The sequence below is a fragment of the Oreochromis aureus genome, linkage group 5 (assembly GCF_013358895.1).
Source record: "Oreochromis aureus strain Israel breed Guangdong linkage group 5, ZZ_aureus, whole genome shotgun sequence".
Taxonomy (NCBI): Eukaryota; Metazoa; Chordata; class Actinopteri; order Cichliformes; family Cichlidae; genus Oreochromis; species Oreochromis aureus.
The window spans coordinates 33,766,252-33,784,784 of NC_052946.1; the positions used below are offsets into that span (position 1 = coordinate 33,766,252).

At 40.2% G+C, this 18,533-nt stretch overlaps 1 protein-coding gene across 1 annotated transcript; it reads left to right on the top strand.

The window, feature by feature from the left end:
• Positions 1-6: 6 nt before the first annotated feature.
• Positions 7-17,671, top strand: ppp4r1l (protein phosphatase 4, regulatory subunit 1-like). Its single transcript, XM_031738705.2, has 20 exons — positions 7-142; positions 3,078-3,122; positions 3,374-3,503; positions 4,916-5,022; positions 5,132-5,274; positions 5,388-5,534; positions 6,347-6,454; positions 7,032-7,097; positions 7,374-7,532; positions 7,952-8,076; positions 8,632-9,137; positions 9,225-9,535; positions 10,541-10,627; positions 10,764-10,949; positions 11,635-11,796; positions 12,014-12,114; positions 12,340-12,460; positions 12,901-13,035; positions 14,249-14,390; positions 15,368-17,671. The coding sequence occupies exons 1-20, from the start codon at positions 136-138 to the stop codon at positions 15,511-15,513; spliced, it is 2,934 nt and encodes a 977-aa protein (XP_031594565.1). The 5' UTR covers positions 7-135; the 3' UTR covers positions 15,514-17,671.
• The last annotated feature ends 862 nt before the right edge of the window (positions 17,672-18,533 follow it).

The following is an 18,533-nucleotide window of genomic DNA, read 5'->3' on the forward strand; positions in this document are numbered from 1 at the left end:
TACGTAATTAACCAGTGAAAAGCAGCATCAGGAAGTACTTTCAGGAAGTAGTTAGCCTCAGTGTTTGAGTGACAGCTGTGCGGCGGTGACAGCCCACACGGGACGGCAGCCCGCAGAGCCGAGCCGACGCTCAAGATGGCAGGTAATGGCACTTTTTAACCCGTGTTTTCTTAAATTTTTTGGCGCTGTGCTGGCACTCCTAAAGCGTTTTGGGGCAGTTGAGGTTTGTAGTAGTTAAATAGCGGCTTCTACTCCACTTCCTGTGTAGTACTGCCGGGCGAAGTAGGAGAGAAGTCAAGCGAAAGGGCTGGACAAGCCATGTTAGCAAACTTAGCAGCATCTAGCAAGCTAAGCTAACCAAAGCTCCTTATGGGCTATCGAAATGGGTGACTTTGGGGCTACACTGAATCATATATTTGCTCAGTACATGTAGATTATTTTTTAGTCTCTTCAGACCTCGGTGGGAGAATACTATGACCGTGTTTATTATCGATCTGTTATCATAGCAAACGCGAGTGAGTTGACCTAGCCAACGTTAGCCGAGTTGCTAAAGTCATGTTCAGCCATAAGCTGACCAAATCCTGCTTTACATCACAACAAAGGCGCGATGTTGTTCTGTGCCAGCGTGGTTTTTCAGGGTGTTGTTATATATATTATGCCGTTGATTATTCTACTCATGAAACGCCTCGTTTAATGTGTGATTTCGAGGTAGGCACTGTATTATATTTAGAGCACATTCCCTTGCTTGCCCAGCTGTAAACACTTGCTTCTCCTCTTGGGACTTATTTCTGGTCTCTTCCGTTGACTACAACCCCCCCATCTGCTATTGTCCTATATCGAGGGCTGGGTGGTATTGAAAATAAACAGTGAGAGAAGGTCTTCTTGTGCTAGATAACGTGATTACTCACAAATTTGTTTTTGAAAATGTGCTAATTTGTAAAAAGGGGGGAAAGAACTTTAAATGGATTTAGCGTAGGGCTGTAAATATAATTTTAAGCCATCTAGATTATTTTTATTGACTTAGTACTTCCTACGATTAAACGAATAAATCCCAACCAATATAGAATTCGACTTTTATCAAAAAATAAATAAATCTGATAATTACCTGTTCATAGTTCATATATATGGTAGATCCGAAGATATTTATATATGTTAAGGAACGAATATATAAATTAAACTGAATTCAATTGATCAGCTCAGGTCTTGCAGGTTGGAGAGGCATTGAGGCAAGACTGATGGTTTGGACATGTAGAGGAGGGGATGGTGAATATGCTAGATAAAGGAAGTTAAAGATGGATCTGCGAGGCAGGGGGGGGAAGAAGACCACAGACAAGCTACATGGATGTAGTGAAGGAGGACATGTATGATCGATGTGAAAGAAGGCTGGTTAGAGATAGTGTGAGATGAAGACAGATGGTGTGTGTGCTAATGGGGAGATAGATAGATAGATAGATAGATAGATAGATAGAGATAGATAGATAGATATATATATATATATATATATATATATATATATATATATATATATATATATATATATATATATATATATATATATATATATATATATATATATATATGCATTTAAAATATAGTTTTTACATTGCATTTTGCAAACTACTTGGCAATTTATCATGACTACGTCATTTGACTCTGCTACATGTGATGCGGAAAGTGCTGAGCTGAGCCAACAGCATAGCTGCTGTGCTGGAGAAACTGTTATGACAGCAATTCTGAATTATTGAGCCGTGTTTTTATATCGGCACATATCAGACAATACAAGTGCAGACCAGTATGATGCATATGAGACGGGCGACATGCCGATCTGGCCTTATTCAAGATGTTTGGCATTATTCAATGAGTTGCTTGAAACCTCTGATATGGAGCCAGTGGAAAAAATAAAAATAAATAAATATCAGCTTGAATGATAGTGTAAACTTTACGTGATAGTGTAAAGTTTAACCTGGAAATTGAATTTTCCATCAACTAACTCTGCAATCATTAATCATGACCATGTTATGGCTTTTTTCAACATGAAACACAAACAAAAAGTGTGTTCAGTGCTGTGGTTGGCTGCAATTGAATGCACAATGAGGGGTGGATTTATTGTATTAGGTACATCAAGCTAAAAAGAATGCAGTCCGATACAACCTTATATGTTTTGTCATAATCAAGAATTTAATGTTCAGTTTAACACAATCAAACTGTCTGGAGAATGAAGGCCTTCATGTTATGCTATATGCATTGTAATAGATGTTTGTTTTGTTGAATGCATTTTCATCAGCGAGGATTGTCAGAAAAACAAATGCATTAGCATTTAATAGAGAGCAGTTTAATAGCACCAAACTGACAATTGAATGATCTCACATCATGATAATAACCTGCATTTTTCTTCTGTGCTTTTATTGATGTGCAGTTGACCATTGCATCTTATTAACTAAAGAAAACTGCAATGAAGCAAAAAAAATGAAATTCTAAATTATTCTTGATCAAGAAAATTGGGGGTGGATATCAGTTTATTGTTTCTTTAATTGATTCTGCTTCCTGTTCAATTTAATTTGTTTGGAGAAAAAAGTAGGCCTAGACAAGTTTTCACTGTTAAACCAGCTTTTATTATTATTACCTCTTTATCTGCTTGACCATGTTGTAGAATAAAGGGGTTTTTAAAAAAAAAAAAAAAAAGGCTTGCACAAGATTAAAATGTGTGAAAGCCCCAATTGCCAATTTGTGGTCATTGTTTTTGCCAACACTGATGAATGCTATTTTGATGAATTGCACAGTTTGGTACCGGTTTTTAACTGGAGTCAGATCTCAGCTCCCTTCGCTAATCACTGTGATAAGTATTGATTGGATTTGCTTCTCCTCCAGGCCACAGCAGTGACAATATCACTTGAATGCATTAAGTTTCGCTTTCACCGAGTGATGACATTAGGGAGACCACTGTGATTTATTGCTCGGAGACTTTGCCCCCTCTTAGTAATTGACTTACTGTAAATGTGCCATTCAGACCACGGTGTCAATAAGAGTTGGTTCTTCCGCCATGGATCCCTACCTCACTAACTGCCTTGTTATTGCAGGTCTATCTTTATACTTTGAAGATGGCCATGATGATCTGGATGATTGTAAGTATGCCAATAAAACTGCACTAAAAATAGCATACTATTGTACAATTATTTAATTCCATATAACAGGAGCTTTGTTCAGCAGGGTCCTAAATGGAAATACTTTAAAAAAGATAGATATATTTAAAGCTAGCTGACTCAGTACCTTCAGCCTGGCACTCTGACTACTGTTTTATCCTTGGCCATCATTTAGGCCCTTAGTATTCGAAGGCATTTAGTCATCTAAAATCATCTTTATTTCGCTCCCACAGTTGGATTTGATGACTATGGTACAGAGTGCGACGGTATCCGCATCACAGCCTTCCTGGATGCAGGACAAGATAACCTTACTCCTCTCGGGAGGCTAGAGAAATATGCTTTCAGCGAGAATGTCTTCAACAGGTAAGCGGAGGCCCGTGGTCAAACTGGTCATGCATTAGTCTGCAAAAGCAAAGAAAATTTTTGAATAAGTTGCCAAACAATATTCTGCTATGTAAACACTGAGCAATAAATATTTTATGACTGAAAACTGACCTGCTGGCTTTGACCAGAACTCAGATCTCACTTCACTACAACATTCTCCAGCTACTAGAGCTGTCCTTGGTATTTGGAGCTTACTGAAATTATTTTAAACCAGTGGCTGCTAAAAGGAAGTTTGGAAGTAATTGTATGTATATTAAAAATGCTTCAGTTTAGCTACTGTTTCCAAAATGTTTGTCCAAAGCTGTCTTCACAGTAATATGTTTTCTCTTCTGAGCTGGCCTCCATCCACAAGAAGCCCATGTAAATTTTCTCACTTAAAGCTTGTGTGTGGCAGTTGTATCAAAATTACAAAAGTATTTTATTTCCTGTGTTTGATATAAAGTAAAATTTCTTTTGTTTTTTTCCTAACTTAAAGAAGGATGAATTGATTTTGTTGGGTTTTGATAGCTAATGTGAACAAGTGCCTGGTCATCCAAACTATATTTTCATACGTAACAGCAAAACTGTAGACATGTCGGCATGATAAGAATGTGTGCCAATAGCATTACAACAAATTCTGAAGGTCTTATCATCAAGGAAACATCTGCAAATCAATGGAACGTGGTAGCGAGGAAACATCTGTTAAACGTCACTTCTTGTATAAAAATCTTTGAGGAAATGTAGCCAGATATTGAGGCAAACTTTTCATCAACTTTTCTCAGTTGGGAAATAGTTGCTTAAAAGGCTTATGGCAACATAAGGTTGCACTGGGATAGACTTTTGTTTTCTGGCCTTCATTCGTAAGTCATCTCTAGGCCTTTTGTCTTTGTTTTTTTGTTTTGTTTTTCTAAACCCTTACTTATCTGGATGACTGATTGCATTCCTGTGTGCGTACTAATACCTGTACTAATGCCACAGTGAAGGAAGACCTAAAGACTTAACATAGAGCCCTGTGTGGAGGTTGGCTGTCTGGCTTTAGAGTGATTATTGTAATCCTTCTCTGTTATATGTTTAAAGGATATTTAGTTTAAGGTCTGTTTTTCTGTTGTTAGTGTATAAAGGTGAGGTATTTAATCTGACACAGGTCAGGTGGGTAAATAACCAAAGTAGAATAATCAGAGGTGTCTCCAACCTCAAAAGCTGCTCGTGTCTCCACACGAACGCCTTACGCTCCAGTCTTTATCCTTTTCGTGCTCAGTTCTGCAGGGTTAAAGCTCTGCTGTCATTTCCTAACGCACATGTGTGTAATGCACTTGACAGCTCTGTCAGTGCGGTGTGTCACGCTGTGTGCTTTTGAAACTTGTAGGTATTGGCAGGCAGTCCACTAATTTGAAGCTCCCATTGCTTTTTAGGCAAATCGTGGCTCGTGGCCTGCTTGATGTGCTTCGAGAGTTCAGTGACAATGAAAATGACTTTATCAGTGTCATGGAGACCGTTGCGAGAATGTCGGAAGATGGAGGTAGCTGTATTTTCGTTTTCAAAGTTTGTAGCTGTGGTTGCAGTTTGTTTATTTATTTATTTATTTTTATGTGGTGCATTAATGAAATACTGCAATATGTGTAACTAAGAGCCCACAGTCCGAGCTGAGCTGATGGAGCAGATTCCTAACATCGCCATGTTTTTGCATGAGAGTCGGCCCAACTTCCCTGCTGCTTTCTCGAGATACTTGGTACCAATTGTTGTCCGGTATCTCACTGATCCGAATAACCAGGTAAGTCTATAGACCTAAAAAAAACCAAAAAAGGTAATTGCAGAAATTCACATAAATTGGTATTGTTTGTTTGCCTTGTTTTGTTTTTAACCTCTGACCCTCGTATTTTTAAGGTGCGGAAGACGAGTCAGGCAGCACTGCTCGTCCTGCTGGAGCAGGGCCTCATCTCTAAAGCTGACATGGAGACCAAAGTTTGTCCAGTTCTACTCGACCTCACAGAACCGAGCAGTGACGATGACTACAAAATCGAGGCAGTGGCTGTAAGACAACACTGCATTTTTAAGCAAAATGTTTAAAGCAATGTTGTAGTGGTTCTCAAACTGCGGGGCGTGGATCACCAGGAGAAAAGCGGGGAGTTAAACTAAGTAAACTTATGTAAAATAACCTCTGTTTAACTCAAATTCAAGTTGAACCCTGTTTTGTGTGGTTATGATCAAGAATGGTAAAATATAAAAATTGTGATATGTGGAGCACACCAGATGAATGTTTTAGTATTGTAGATAAGGCTTGATGTAATACGGCAGAATAAAAACACTAAACTGGATTTAGGCTACAGGTGTAGTTGATGGCGTAGCAGTTAAACCTGTGAAGTTCTGCCCAGGTAGAAACATTCAGTCGTGTCTTTTTATTACATTCTGTGACAAGTTTCTAAATAGTTTAAAATTAGTAAATAAGGACAGCAATATCATTGTACAGCATAATTTAATTTTAAAGGTCCAAGGTTAAGTGGATTTTTTCTTTTTTTATTAGTAGCACTTTTAGCACATCAGCTATTCACTAATTTACTTAACTCAAATCAGTATTTTTTTTTTTTTTTTTTTTTAAACCAGATTCAGCCTCCTGAAACCTTTTTATCATATAAACACAAACCCCTTCCTTTACTATTTACTCTTAATACCCCGATTTATTTATTTATTTTCCTTTTCAACCTCAGTACACATCTTATTTCTCTGTAAGGTTTTCTGTTAATTTCGTGGTTCAAGGTTAATAAAGTGAACCATTGCTGAGTAAACCGAGACACACTCGGAGCTTGTGATGGCACTAAACTCTGTTCTTGTTCTTCACTGTACAGATCATGTGTAAAGTTGTCACCATGTTGAGCAAAGACACAGTGGAGCATCTGTTGCTGCCACGTTTCTGTGAACTGTGCAGTGATGCCAGACTCTTCCAAGTGCGCAAGGTAACGAGCTCAACCTGAAGGTACCCTTAAAACTCCGAGATGACTTAAAGCAGATATTTAGACTGAAGTCACAACTTTGACAGTAAAAATGTAATTGTGGTTCTGCTGTTCCATTAGTGTAAATCCAATCACTCATTGAGTTAACTTTAATTCGTTTATGTGCGGTAACTTAGCTTACACCGCGCTGTTGTGTTTTCAGTGTGGAATTTTAATTGGCTGGCTTAACTGGTGCCAGTTGGGGAACATGATTTAGGAGCTGTAAAGGTAGTTTAACTTGGCAGATAGCTTGTTATAGAAACTTCTGTCAGGACTCCTGAGCTCCTGACAGAAATGTATGAAAAGCATTTTATAAAGCAATCTGCCTCAAGGCTGCACTCTGAATGAATCATACAAATCAGTACTGGTTCGTAATTGTGATATTGGGACTCAACTCTTTTTGAGACACTGTTTCTTGGTACCTTCTTATTCATACAGGAACATATTTTTTTTTATTTTTTTTTTTTTTATTTTTTTTTTTCTCACTGTTTCTGTTCTTTACTCTTATCACAGAGACATTGGTATGATTTTTGTATTACAGGTGTGTGCAGCCAATTTTGGAGAATTTTGTTCAATTGTAGGCCAGGAGGCCACAGAAAAACTGCTGGTAAGATGCCTAATACTGTTTTTCCCACAGATTCAATGTGTAATTTTATGCTATTATGCAAGATGAAAGTTTAGTACTGTGTCCTTGAAGCTTTTCCTTAGATGTGCCTTATGAATTCGCATAAAGTGCCTTAAGCTGTGTTAAACTGTTGTGTAATCAGAATGGTGTTATGTATCTTTTGCACGTCAGTAGTTTCTTCATGGTTTAGGGTTTCAGGCTGTACTGATGTGACCTTTTTTTTTTTTTTTTTTTTTTTTTTTTTTTTTTTTGACATAGATGCCCAAGTTCTTCGACCTGTGCTCAGACAGCCTTTGGGGCATCAGGAAAGCCTGTGCCGAGTGCTTCATGATGGTCTCAAATTCCACCTCTCCAGAGGTGCGGCGCTCCAAATTGTCCCCCCTGTTCATCAGCCTCATCAGTGACCAGTCCCGCTGGGTAAGACACAAACACATGAGGACTGACAGGAACATAACTTGGAAATGGAAGAAGGGGGGAAAAAAGGATTTTGTAAAATTACAAGAACAATCAAGTGTAACTTCCTGAGTGGTGTGATGAAATTAGGGCAGTTGTTGCTTGGGGCCATCTATTTTTCTCACATCCATCTTCCCTATGTTTTGATGCGGTATGCTTGCAACTTGTCAGACTTTCAAACTGGGACTTGAAATCTGAGTGTTTTCCTTTTGATGTGTCTAAAATTAAGAGCAAAATACACATTTTCTTCTGTGTAACAGCACAGGATCATCATCTAACCATATCCGGTATTTGTTGCCTCATCGTTTCTAAGACTGACAAAGTTTGAATGATTGGCACAGAGCACAGTGAGCAAGACAGATTTCTATATACTCCACTTTCAGGTACGACAGGCGGCTTTCCAGTCTCTGGGGCGCTTCATCTCCACCTTTGCTAACCCATCCAGCACAGGCCTTCACTTCAGAGAGGATGGTGCCCTACTAGAGGTCCCCAGATGTACATCTGACAGGTAAGATCACCTGTTTATCACTGCTATAACAAGAAGCATTAAGAGACTCAGCAATGTCCTTCTTTTGTTCTGTCCACATAGTATTAGACAAAATGTGTATGTCTTGAGTCGTGTCTTCTTAGGTCTGGATGGTTAGGCCGTTAAGTAAGCTGTGAAATGTAGTTCAGGCTGTGATTATATCAACATGCAGGAGGTTTGAATTTGTTCTTGGCACAGATGCTTCTGACTGTTGCATCATCAGTTAAGTGAATCATGGTTTTAATTCACTGGGTGTGACCTGAATGGTTCAGTTTTCTTTTTCTTTTTATCAGTTTTTATGTGGAGGGGAAAAAATGTCAAATAAATGGAACAGATTTTTTTTTTTTTCTTCATGAATCCTCAATCTTCCATTACACTTTTAAGTGTGCTTCTGTTTACAACTTTTTAAAAAATCTGTCCGAGGTAAAAGGCAATTGGAAACATTTAACTACTGGCTTTGAATGGATGCATCTACTCAAAGTTATCTACAATCTTTTTTTTTTTTTTTTTTTTTTTTTTTTTTCTTCTTCATTTCAGCGACTGTTCCCAAAACTCCCTGAACTGCTCTGACATTAGCAGCTGCCACACAGAAAGAACCATCACCCACACGCCTCCAAACCAGGACGGGCGCGCCACGCCGTCACCAGAACATGTGTCAACAGCTGACAGCGAGGAATTGCACAACTTTGATAACAGCCACACCTTAGTCCCTGAAGAGATGCATGGCGGTTTCACCCACACAAACAGCAGTGACAGCCCGACGGCTACAAACAACGCTAAGAACACGAAAGAAGCGGAACAAACAGACGAGAACTTTAATTCTTTTCACTATTGGAGGTCTCCTTTACCTGACATCAGCGGGGAACTGGAGATGCTAAGTTGTCAAAAAATGGAAGAGGTGAAGGAGGAAAAGGGAGAAGAAGAGGAACCTACTGAGAATTGTAATGATTCCAAGTCTAACCATGGCAAACAAGCTACCAGCGACCAGATCCAGAAGGTTTTGGACCGTTTGCAGCCACACATGGATGACCCCGATGTGCAAGGTAAGGATACGCAGGTAGAATATCTTTTGTTGTCTTTTTGTACTGAACTGGCATGTAGACTCAGCTTTACATGTAATTCTCCTCCAGCTCAAGTTCAAGTGTTGTCGGCAGCTCTAAAGGCAGCCCAGCTCGACAGTCCGACAGACGACAGCCCGACTGAACCCCAGCCAGAGCTTCAGCCAGAGCTTCAGACTGAAAACGGCGCAGACAGCCCTTCTGCAGAGAGTGAAAGTTTGGAGGTTCAGTCAGAGATAGAGGTGCAATCCACAGAAGAAGAGCAAATGTCAAAAACTCCCGCATCCTCAGAGTCGTGCCCCATCCAGGAGCAAGGAGACGAGGAAACGCAGACGGAGCCACTGGAGAACCAGGAGCAGTCTCCTCCCAACTCCCCCGTTCTGGTACGAGCCAGTGACTGTCAACTAATGTGACTGGATTTTTCTTGATGCAAGTAGTTGACAGTATTTTCGCACTGCTGTAATGCATACTATATTATTGCAGCTAAACTAAAACTAGGTGCGAGTTAGAACGTCTGTTCTGTCTTGTGGCATCACTGATGATCAGAACATGCATTTCTGTGTATTTTCATTCGTGAAGTTAATGTTTGTTCTGCAGGGTTTGATAAAGAAATTAAATGCCAAATCACATCAGCATTTTTTTCCCATTACTTTACATTTTAGCTTATAAATCGATAAAAATTATAGAGAGAAACCCAACACTCAGTGATTCATTCCCTTGTGAGCAAGCTTCTGGTTGCTGGAGACAGCGAGGAGGAAAAAGCCTCCAGCAGAGCCAGACTCGGGAAGGGTGGCTGTCTGCCATGACTAGCCGGGGGGTGGATGGGAAGAGAGAGAAGGGGAAAAAAAAATAGAAGGATGTAAAGATGTGAAGCTTTTACAAAAGGACACAAACTGAACAGCCAGCTTCTTGTGCTGCTTAACCCCAGCTTGGAGTTGCATTTTTATTAAGGAGCTGCAAGTCAGGTTAAGGTTGCTGTAGCTCAAAGCAAAAAGGCACTGCATAATTTTATATCGCTGTGCTAGTGTTGTTGCTATAAAATTATGATCAGTGTTGCTCTAGGAGGTCTGCTGGATCCGCTCAAGTTACTTGCATTGTCACAGGTTTGCAGCTCAGGGGAAGAGATTGCACTAGGCAGTAAGAAAGGCTTTAATACATTAACATTGTGAAAGGCTCAGTTTAAACTAGAAACTGTTTTTTACTTTAAGTAATCAAGTGGCTCAAGTCCAGCATGGTTGTGTCTGATATTAAAGGCTCCAGAGCTACACTGTAACTGTTTTTACAAACAGCTGTAACTCATTTCGACCTGGTATGAATTGCTTTTCTCCAGTACTTGGTGCACGTCTTTGATCATTAACAGTATCTGTGTGAATTTGTCATTTCCTCAGGAGTCTGAACTAATTGAGAGTATGGAAGAGGAGGGAAAGGACGACTCCCCTCACAGTCCATTATCTGAGGATAAGCCTAAGGTCCAGGTGAGTCAGCAATGATATTTTCCAACCTAGAAATATTGATCGCCATCTAAGAGTTGGTATTGATTAGCACAGACATGGATTAGTCACTATGCTTGCCTGCTGCTCTGAGTGCAAACGCTTTAATCTTTGTTTCCAGAATGTGATCCCGCAGCAGCTGCTGGATCAGTACCTCTCTATGACGGACCCGGCCCGCGCCCAGACGGTGGACACGGAGATCGCCAAGCACTGTGCCTTCAGCCTGCCGGGGGTGGCGCTTACTCTGGGTCGCCAGAACTGGCACTGCCTCAAAGATACATATGAAACGCTTGCTACTGATGTGCAGGTAGTAATGCAAACATGAAAGGAAGCACAGGGGTATTTTGGGATTAGATTTGCTGTTTGACTCTTTAATAGGACAAACGACACCACATGAGAAATCTAAGCTGCACACGAACTCACAAAGAATATGTTGTTTGGATTTTGGAGCTCTGGGATTTCTGCCAGACGTTGAGAGCTACTGTGCCATGTCAGTGGTCAGCTAACTGGAAGCAGACTCCTTGCAGTGTTGAATTTTTATATGCTTCTTATTAGGAAGAGAAGGCAAGAACACAAACAATGACTAAACTTTATTTTGATGGATGACTCTTAAGCATTTCAAGACTACTAAAGTAAATTCTGGATGTGTCATGCGTTTTTTGTTGTGTTTTTTGCGACATGTTCCTCTTATGAGTGTCAGTTTCTGAATGACATTTAAATGAGACCTTAACGCAACAGTGTTGGTGTATTTAAAAGAGTAGTGATTGTGACAGCACTCATACTAATAACCATTATTTCCTCACAGCACTGAATGTCTCTATTAGCATTAATGTAAGGTTGATGTTTTTCAGTGGTTTAAGTTTTTCTTAGTAATTTGATTGTGTTTTTTGATGTGGAAAAAGAACCTAGAAGGATGTTTTATAAGCCGCTTCATTGTTCATGGATGGTGTTATAATCCTTTTATGGCCCTTTCTCTCCTCCCTCGCTCTCAGTGGAAGGTGCGGCGTACACTGGCTTTTTCCATACACGAGTTGGCGGTTATCCTGGGGGACCAGCTGACAGCAGCTGATCTGGTACCCATCTTCAACGGTTTCCTCAAAGACTTGGATGAGGTCCGCATTGGCGTGCTCAAACACCTTTATGACTTCCTGAAGGTAAGATTACAGGTTCACTTACTTCTGGATCAAGTCAGATATAACTTTGGTTTGGCTGTGGTGACATTCACACTTCTGAAATGCTTTATTTTTACAGCTCTTTGATTTTTAGCTCACTCGGTGGCAGAATTTTGTCGTTTCCAGTAAAAATAGGAGTAGTATTGATAAGCTAGCTCTCTAATTAATCTGCTCTGTGTTCATCTTGTTCTTGTTGTAGCTGCTTCACGCAGACAAGAGGAGAGAATATCTGTACCAGCTGCAGGAGTTCATGGTGACGGACAACAGTCGCAACTGGAGATTTAGATACGAGCTGGCAGAGTATGTCGTCTTTTCTTCTTACAGTCAGGATGAAAAGCTGGAAACACATTGAACTTTAAGCTAACACTCATTCAGATAGGCTCACATTGTTTTACGGTTTAATTCTGCTCTTGCTGTTTGATTTAACTTCATTGCTCTTAAATTGTGATTCACTTTGTTTTGGTTGATTGTATTAGCATGTACTGTATATTTGAGTGAAGCACTCTGCTCCTTTCCCCTCTGCAGACAGCTGATCCTGATCATAGAGCTGTACAGCCACTATGACGTGTATGATTACCTCAGAGAGATAGCGCTCACACTCTGCTCTGATAAAGTCTCCGAGGTCAGGTGGATCTCTTACAAACTGGTAAGCTCACTTTTTTTTTTTTTTTTTTTTTTTTTTTTTGTAACCTTCCACCTTGGATGATTTTTATGATGATTTGGTGGGGGCAGCTTGTAACAGATAGCCAGGTCAGCAGAAACTCTGGGAACTTTAAAGGAAATGAATCACTCGGATGGAAGTGTTCATGCGTTGCCTGTGACCGATGAAGTAACGTCCTGGTGGCTGTGTTTGATCATCTTGGCTCACCTCCAAGGACGCAGTACAGTCGACTGATTCACTGAGAGGAAACCTGTACCGCCAAGTTCTTGTTTGTGTAACAGAGACAAATTCATAATCATGCTAAATATAGATTGGCTTTTCCTTGTAGATGAACTGCAGATTTACTCTGAGAAATCCACTCAGAGAAAATGTTTTCTTTTTTTTCCTCTTCTCAGCGACTCACTCGTCACCTCTTGTGTTCTCAGGTGGTGGAGATCCTCCAGAAGCTGTATGCATGCGGGGCTGATGACCTTGGCCTGAACTTCATCAACGAACTCACTGTTAGATTCTGCCACTGTCCCAAGTGGGTGGGGAGGCAGGCCTTTGCCTTTATTTGCCAGGTGCGTAATGCTCATCTCAAGTGTCACAGTTCTCTGGGCTTTAAATGTCTGTAACTGCACCGGTGACTGTCCATGCTGCTGCTGCTGCTGCTGCTGCTGGTAAATGGAATAAAATAAATAAAGTGACAAACCAGATGTCATTTGGAGCTTTGAGGTAAAACAGCCTTCAAGCTGCATATACACGTGTTGAAGCTGACAGACGGTCACTTAAGGATATTCCAGGCTCTGGTTGCGTAGATAACCTTCTAATATATGTAGTCCTGGGTCAGATGGCAATCAATGATATCCTGTGTGCTCACTGGTAACCGCTTCAGTCACTCACCTGGAAATTGTTTTACTCTGGTCCCACCCACTTCCTGTCGCCTGTGGTTATGTGATCCATAGTCACTGGAAGTCATGGAATGTCATTCACTTGTCAGCTCGTCACTTCCTGTTTGGACAAAGCTGAAGTGCCATTTATAAAAGGTTTTTTTTTTGGGGGGGGGGGGTGTCCCCAAGGAGGTTTTAGTCAGACCCAGTGGAAAAATCACAAACTGTGTAATAGAATTATTCCCTTAAAACTACTTTTGTTAATTGGAGTTAAAATTACTGAAGCAGAGCAGGCATTTTGTTTATCAGATGAACAGGAAATAACAGGAAAATTGCAGACCAATCACAGTTACCCCCCCCCCAAAATCCCTAAAAGGCTTGTTCTGACCAGGGGAGAAAAGGAAACAGTTATTGTTCCTGGATAACGTATAATTTACTTTCCTCAATAGAAACATGTTCAGAATCAGAAACCTTTGTCCATTTGAATGCAGTGAAAATTTGTCCTAAACGTGTCTCAATGTAAACAAATAAAACACCAAAAACAACAGGCAGCATGTACATGTCACACATATATAAACCTCATTATGAATTGCTAATCATGTTAATGATTAATGTAATACTACATTACATTACATTTCATGTTGTGGTTTTTAAATTGTTACGATGAAATGTGAACTTTCTTCTGGTGTGTGATTGTTTTTAATGGACAGACAATACATGCAATAGCAGTGGTTGTTTCACGTCATGTTCACGTTGCATAAGAGATGTGCAGTGAAATGAGCCTGTTTGTCAGCTTTTCTGTGTGGTCAGATGCTTTCGGTATGTTGCTGCATCACCCTCACTGAATGCATTTTGACTCACTACTTCCTGCATTTGGTTTGCTCTTGCCAAATATTTTCCATAGGCCGTAGTGGAGGAGGATTGCATGCCCATGGAGCAGTTCAGTCAGCATCTACTGCCCAGCCTGCTCAGCCTCTCATCAGACCCCGTGGCAAACGTCCGCGTCCTGGTGGCCAAGGCTCTACGACAGAGCGTGATGGAGAAAGGTAATCCATAAAAAAAAAAAATATTGACCATCTAAAGGTTTTCATACTTCATCAAGAAAGTAGAGGAGGGCATAATTCTAAAGCTGTCAGCGTTCAGTTTTACAAAGTTAACCAACAGAATGGCGTGAGATGTTGGCACACTTGTAGATTTTTGAGCTTTGGGCAGAACCAGGGGTGTCGTTTTTTCCACCCCCGTTTTCAATATTTATGGTAAGAAAACTGTCATCAAATTCTAGCTACATATTCAACAGACAGGTGTGAGAGAAGTCTGTCTTCTCTTACATCCATTTCTTCTGAGCAGTGTCCTTTGTGACTGCACGGTATGCTTAAAGTAGACTTTATATGCTAATGGGCCAGCCTTATATTTTTTATTTTTGGACGTCAGCAGAATAGCTTAGCATGATTCACAGTTTGAAATAATCCTTATTTATCTTGGCCTTGGTGCAACTCCTCAGTTCAACCTCTGTGTGAAACAAGCTGTTTTTACCTACTTTTAAGCCAGCTTTCTTCTGATTGGTGCGGCTTTGTAAACAGGCAGTTAAAACTGCAGGTGAGTTGGGTTCCTGTGCTCCTATCCAGATCTGTGGGGCGACCATAATATCTTTGTTTTTTTCTTTTTTGTTTATTGCTCTCACAGATGACATACAGATCCAAGAGTAGAGGCTAAAAGCTAATTTTTCATATGTTAGCAATATTTGTTACAGAAAATAAAGAAGAGCATAATATTTCTTCTTTGAAATGGTCAACTAAAACCTAAAATGTACTGTGGAGGTAGCAAAGAAGAGACAAACAGTCAGAGTAACTGCATGAAAAGGTTTTGAATCATCATAAGCTTTTGGTCATAACAGACTTCTCCCTTTGAGTGTATTAAATATGTTTTTATGTTGGTAACTATATTGAGCTCAGAGATTTAGCACAAGCTCTGGTCATTTGCTTATAACTTTCGACTCTTCCCACTAACTGAGTTTTGTGTCCAGCCTACTTCAAGGAGCCAGGCTGTGCTTGCGCTGATGAGCTGGAAGAGACAGTGATGGCTCTGCAGTCTGACAAGGACCGGGACGTCCGCTTCTTTGCCAGTCTGGACCCAAACAAAGGCTTGATAGACACGACCCCCCTGATCTAGCCTCAGTTCTCCCCCTCCTAGCCCTGTTACAGCCCACCTGCCTGTCTTACCTACCTGTTTGTTTGACTGACACACAGTCAGTTGTAAACTGCAACACCAGCACCTGACCAGATTCCCCAGCCGCTCGCCTGCTGGGCAGATTCGCACGAACGACCACTTGAGAAACGATGGCAGATGTTCAGGTTGCTACGTTAAAAGTATGAGCATGCTCAAACACCACAGCTCTGTCTCTGGTTGGGCACTACAAAGCGCACATTACCTTCACAGCAACAACAACGAGGAGAAGAATTAAGGAAAAAAAAAGAGCAAACTTGTGAATTTTCATAAGATGAGCAGGACTCGGACGTCAGCTGGACTGCTTTGCGTCAAGCTGCCGTATTTTACACCTGAACTTGCCCTCTGCCTCCACACTAACATCGACTCAGTCCCCAAACACAGACTTGTAAAACTACGACAGGCTCTCTGTCTCCAAAGCTAATTCTAAGCTTGACTATGAAATTGAGTTTTTGTTCTTGTGTCTTTTTTTTCCTTGTGAATTTCTTAACGAACAAGTGGGCGAGGCCTGCCTGACTCTGATGTGTGCACTAACTCAGGGGGACTCATCTGAATCTCAACAGCATTATTAGCTTACACATTAAGCAGAAGCTCCTGGATCCCTCATGGAAAGAAAACAAAAAACAAAACAAAAAAAATCTCCAGCAGTCTGAGCAGCAGACCAGCCAAACCAAGTAGCTCTGCTGGTGTCTCGCGCCTCAGTTCATCTTAAATGCCTGTTGTCTCAGACATCCTTTTGTCTTCTAAGATGTCCTCTGGGTTATTGTCTGTTCACTTCTAGCTTCTCATGTTTCTCCCCCTCTCTCTTTCACCTGGTCTTCATGGGCCACTAAAACCACTACTGCTGCACAGAAGTAAATGCGATTCTGCCACTCAGCGTAACTCAATTAAATTCATATCTTTTATAAAACAACAATGACCTAATGAACTTTTGATTGCTTCCCTGCTCCGTGTCTGTTAACCAAAAATGTGACACAAACTGTCTCCCAAAGAGCAGGAGGCTGATGAAATACCTCTGCTTGGACATGACTGGCCAGTGTGAGGAGCATCTGTGGTTCAAACAGGCTCTGAATGTCCTCAGTTGGTGATTTATTTTTTTTTTTTTCCTGTGGTGTTAACTCAGACATTAATAACAAGGGCTCATGAAATGACACAGGGTGATGCAAAACTCAGAGAGAAGAGGAAGAAAGCAAGCACACTGATGGATGATTTTTTTTTTTTTTTTTTTTTTTTATTTATTCATATTTTGTTTAAATTTATTTTATTTTATTTTTTTTTTTTTGTTGTTGCATGTTTTCCCCCCCTCAAACTTTGTGTGTTTGTGTGCACGTGTGTGTGACTGTGTGCGCGTGTGTAAAGGTCCATTTCACTTAAGGTCGACCTCCTGATATTGAGTTGTGACCATGGTGGTGTTCAGTGGATCTGACCGACCGGTTGTAAATTAGGAAATAGGAACGGCAGTGTTAGCAGGCTAAAAAGATGCCTGATCATTGTTTCCCTGTCTCGGCGGAATTATTTCAAGTATGAGATTTTTCAGAATTTTGTACAGCTTTGAACCTGTGGAAAAAACATTATGGAACCAAGGCCAGTGTAGTCGGGTTTTCACCCGGTTTGAGACGTGTTATAAATATTGGGAGCAGTCACCAAGTCACTTTGTGTAGTCTCTCGAGCTTGTCTGTTCTTCCTCTCTTGTATATGGTAACACCCCCACCCTTTTTTTTTTTTTTTTTTTTTTTTTTTTCTGTTTTTAGCTTAGAAATAAGTTGAAAACTTAAATCGATTGTGGTGTGTGAGCTTTGCATCTCAAGTCTTTCTTCCTTTGAAAGGAGAGCTCACTGCAGTAATGGCGGTGTCCACTCATCTCGTCTGTCTGCAATTCGTGTCCCATCTCATATTATATATATTTTTTTTTTTTTTTTTTTTAAATGTAGTAGAACAGTTAATATATACATTTTATGAGAATTATTTTTCTTTTTCAATTATGCACCACTGTTCAAAGATTTTATATCCTAACTTTACAAAATTTACAACCTTTGTAATATTCAATGGTTTCTTTTAAAAAGACATTTTATGTAATGTTATTTTTAGTATTCTGTAATTAAAATGATGAAAAATTACAATTCTGTGGTTGCTTTGTTTTGCCGCTATTGTCTGCTGTGGTTCAGTCATACAAGGTTAGATTAATCTGTTGTCCAACATTTAAATGTTAGTTAATGGCTAAAACACTTCTTGGAAATGAACAACAAAGGTTTGAACCACATAAACAACTGAGCAATCTGATATTAGATGTTTAGATCTCAGCTCATACTGATTTATATGGAGTAAAAGGAAAATTTGACAATTAGTATCAGCTGATGTTCTTACTTTACACTCAATGGCTACTTTTTTAGATACGTATGTTTGACTGCTTCTTCATGCAAATATTAAATTGGTCAGTCACATGGTAACTGTGGCATGTAGAGATCAAGATGATCTGCTGAAGTTAAAATTGAGCATCAGAATGGAGAAGAAAGGTGATTTACGGGACTGAGTGAGGCTTAGTTGTTAGTGCCAGACAGGATGGTCTTTCATAGTATTTCAGAAACTGCTCATGTGCTGGGATTTTCTCTCAGTTATCTCTAAGGTTTACAGAGACTGGTCAGAAAATATCCAGTAAACAGTTCTCTAGGCTAATGCTAGAGGAGAATGGATAGTATGCTTCCAGCTAATAGGCAACAGTAACTTAAATAACCAAGGTCTGCAGAAGAGCAACTCTGAACGCACAATGTGTCGAACCTTGACTACTTCAGCGCAAGACTACATTGGCTGCCACCTCTGTCAGCTAAGAACACACAACTACAATTTGTACAGACTAACAAAACCTTAGAAAAACATTGCCTGGTCTGAGTCTTGATTTCTGCTGCAACATTTAGAGGAAAGGGTCAGAATTTGGAAGAAAGCATAGATCCATCGTTAAGGGTGGTGGT

Bases quoted from the DNA above. Each gene is read 5' to 3' on its own strand.
- ppp4r1l (XM_031738705.2), top strand. The intron at 3,504-4,915 runs GTAAGCGGAGGC...ATTGCTTTTTAG, and splicing joins AGCGAGAATGTCTTCAACAG to GCAAATCGTGGCTCGTGGCC. The intron at 7,533-7,951 runs GTAAGACACAAA...CTCCACTTTCAG, and splicing joins TCAGTGACCAGTCCCGCTGG to GTACGACAGGCGGCTTTCCA.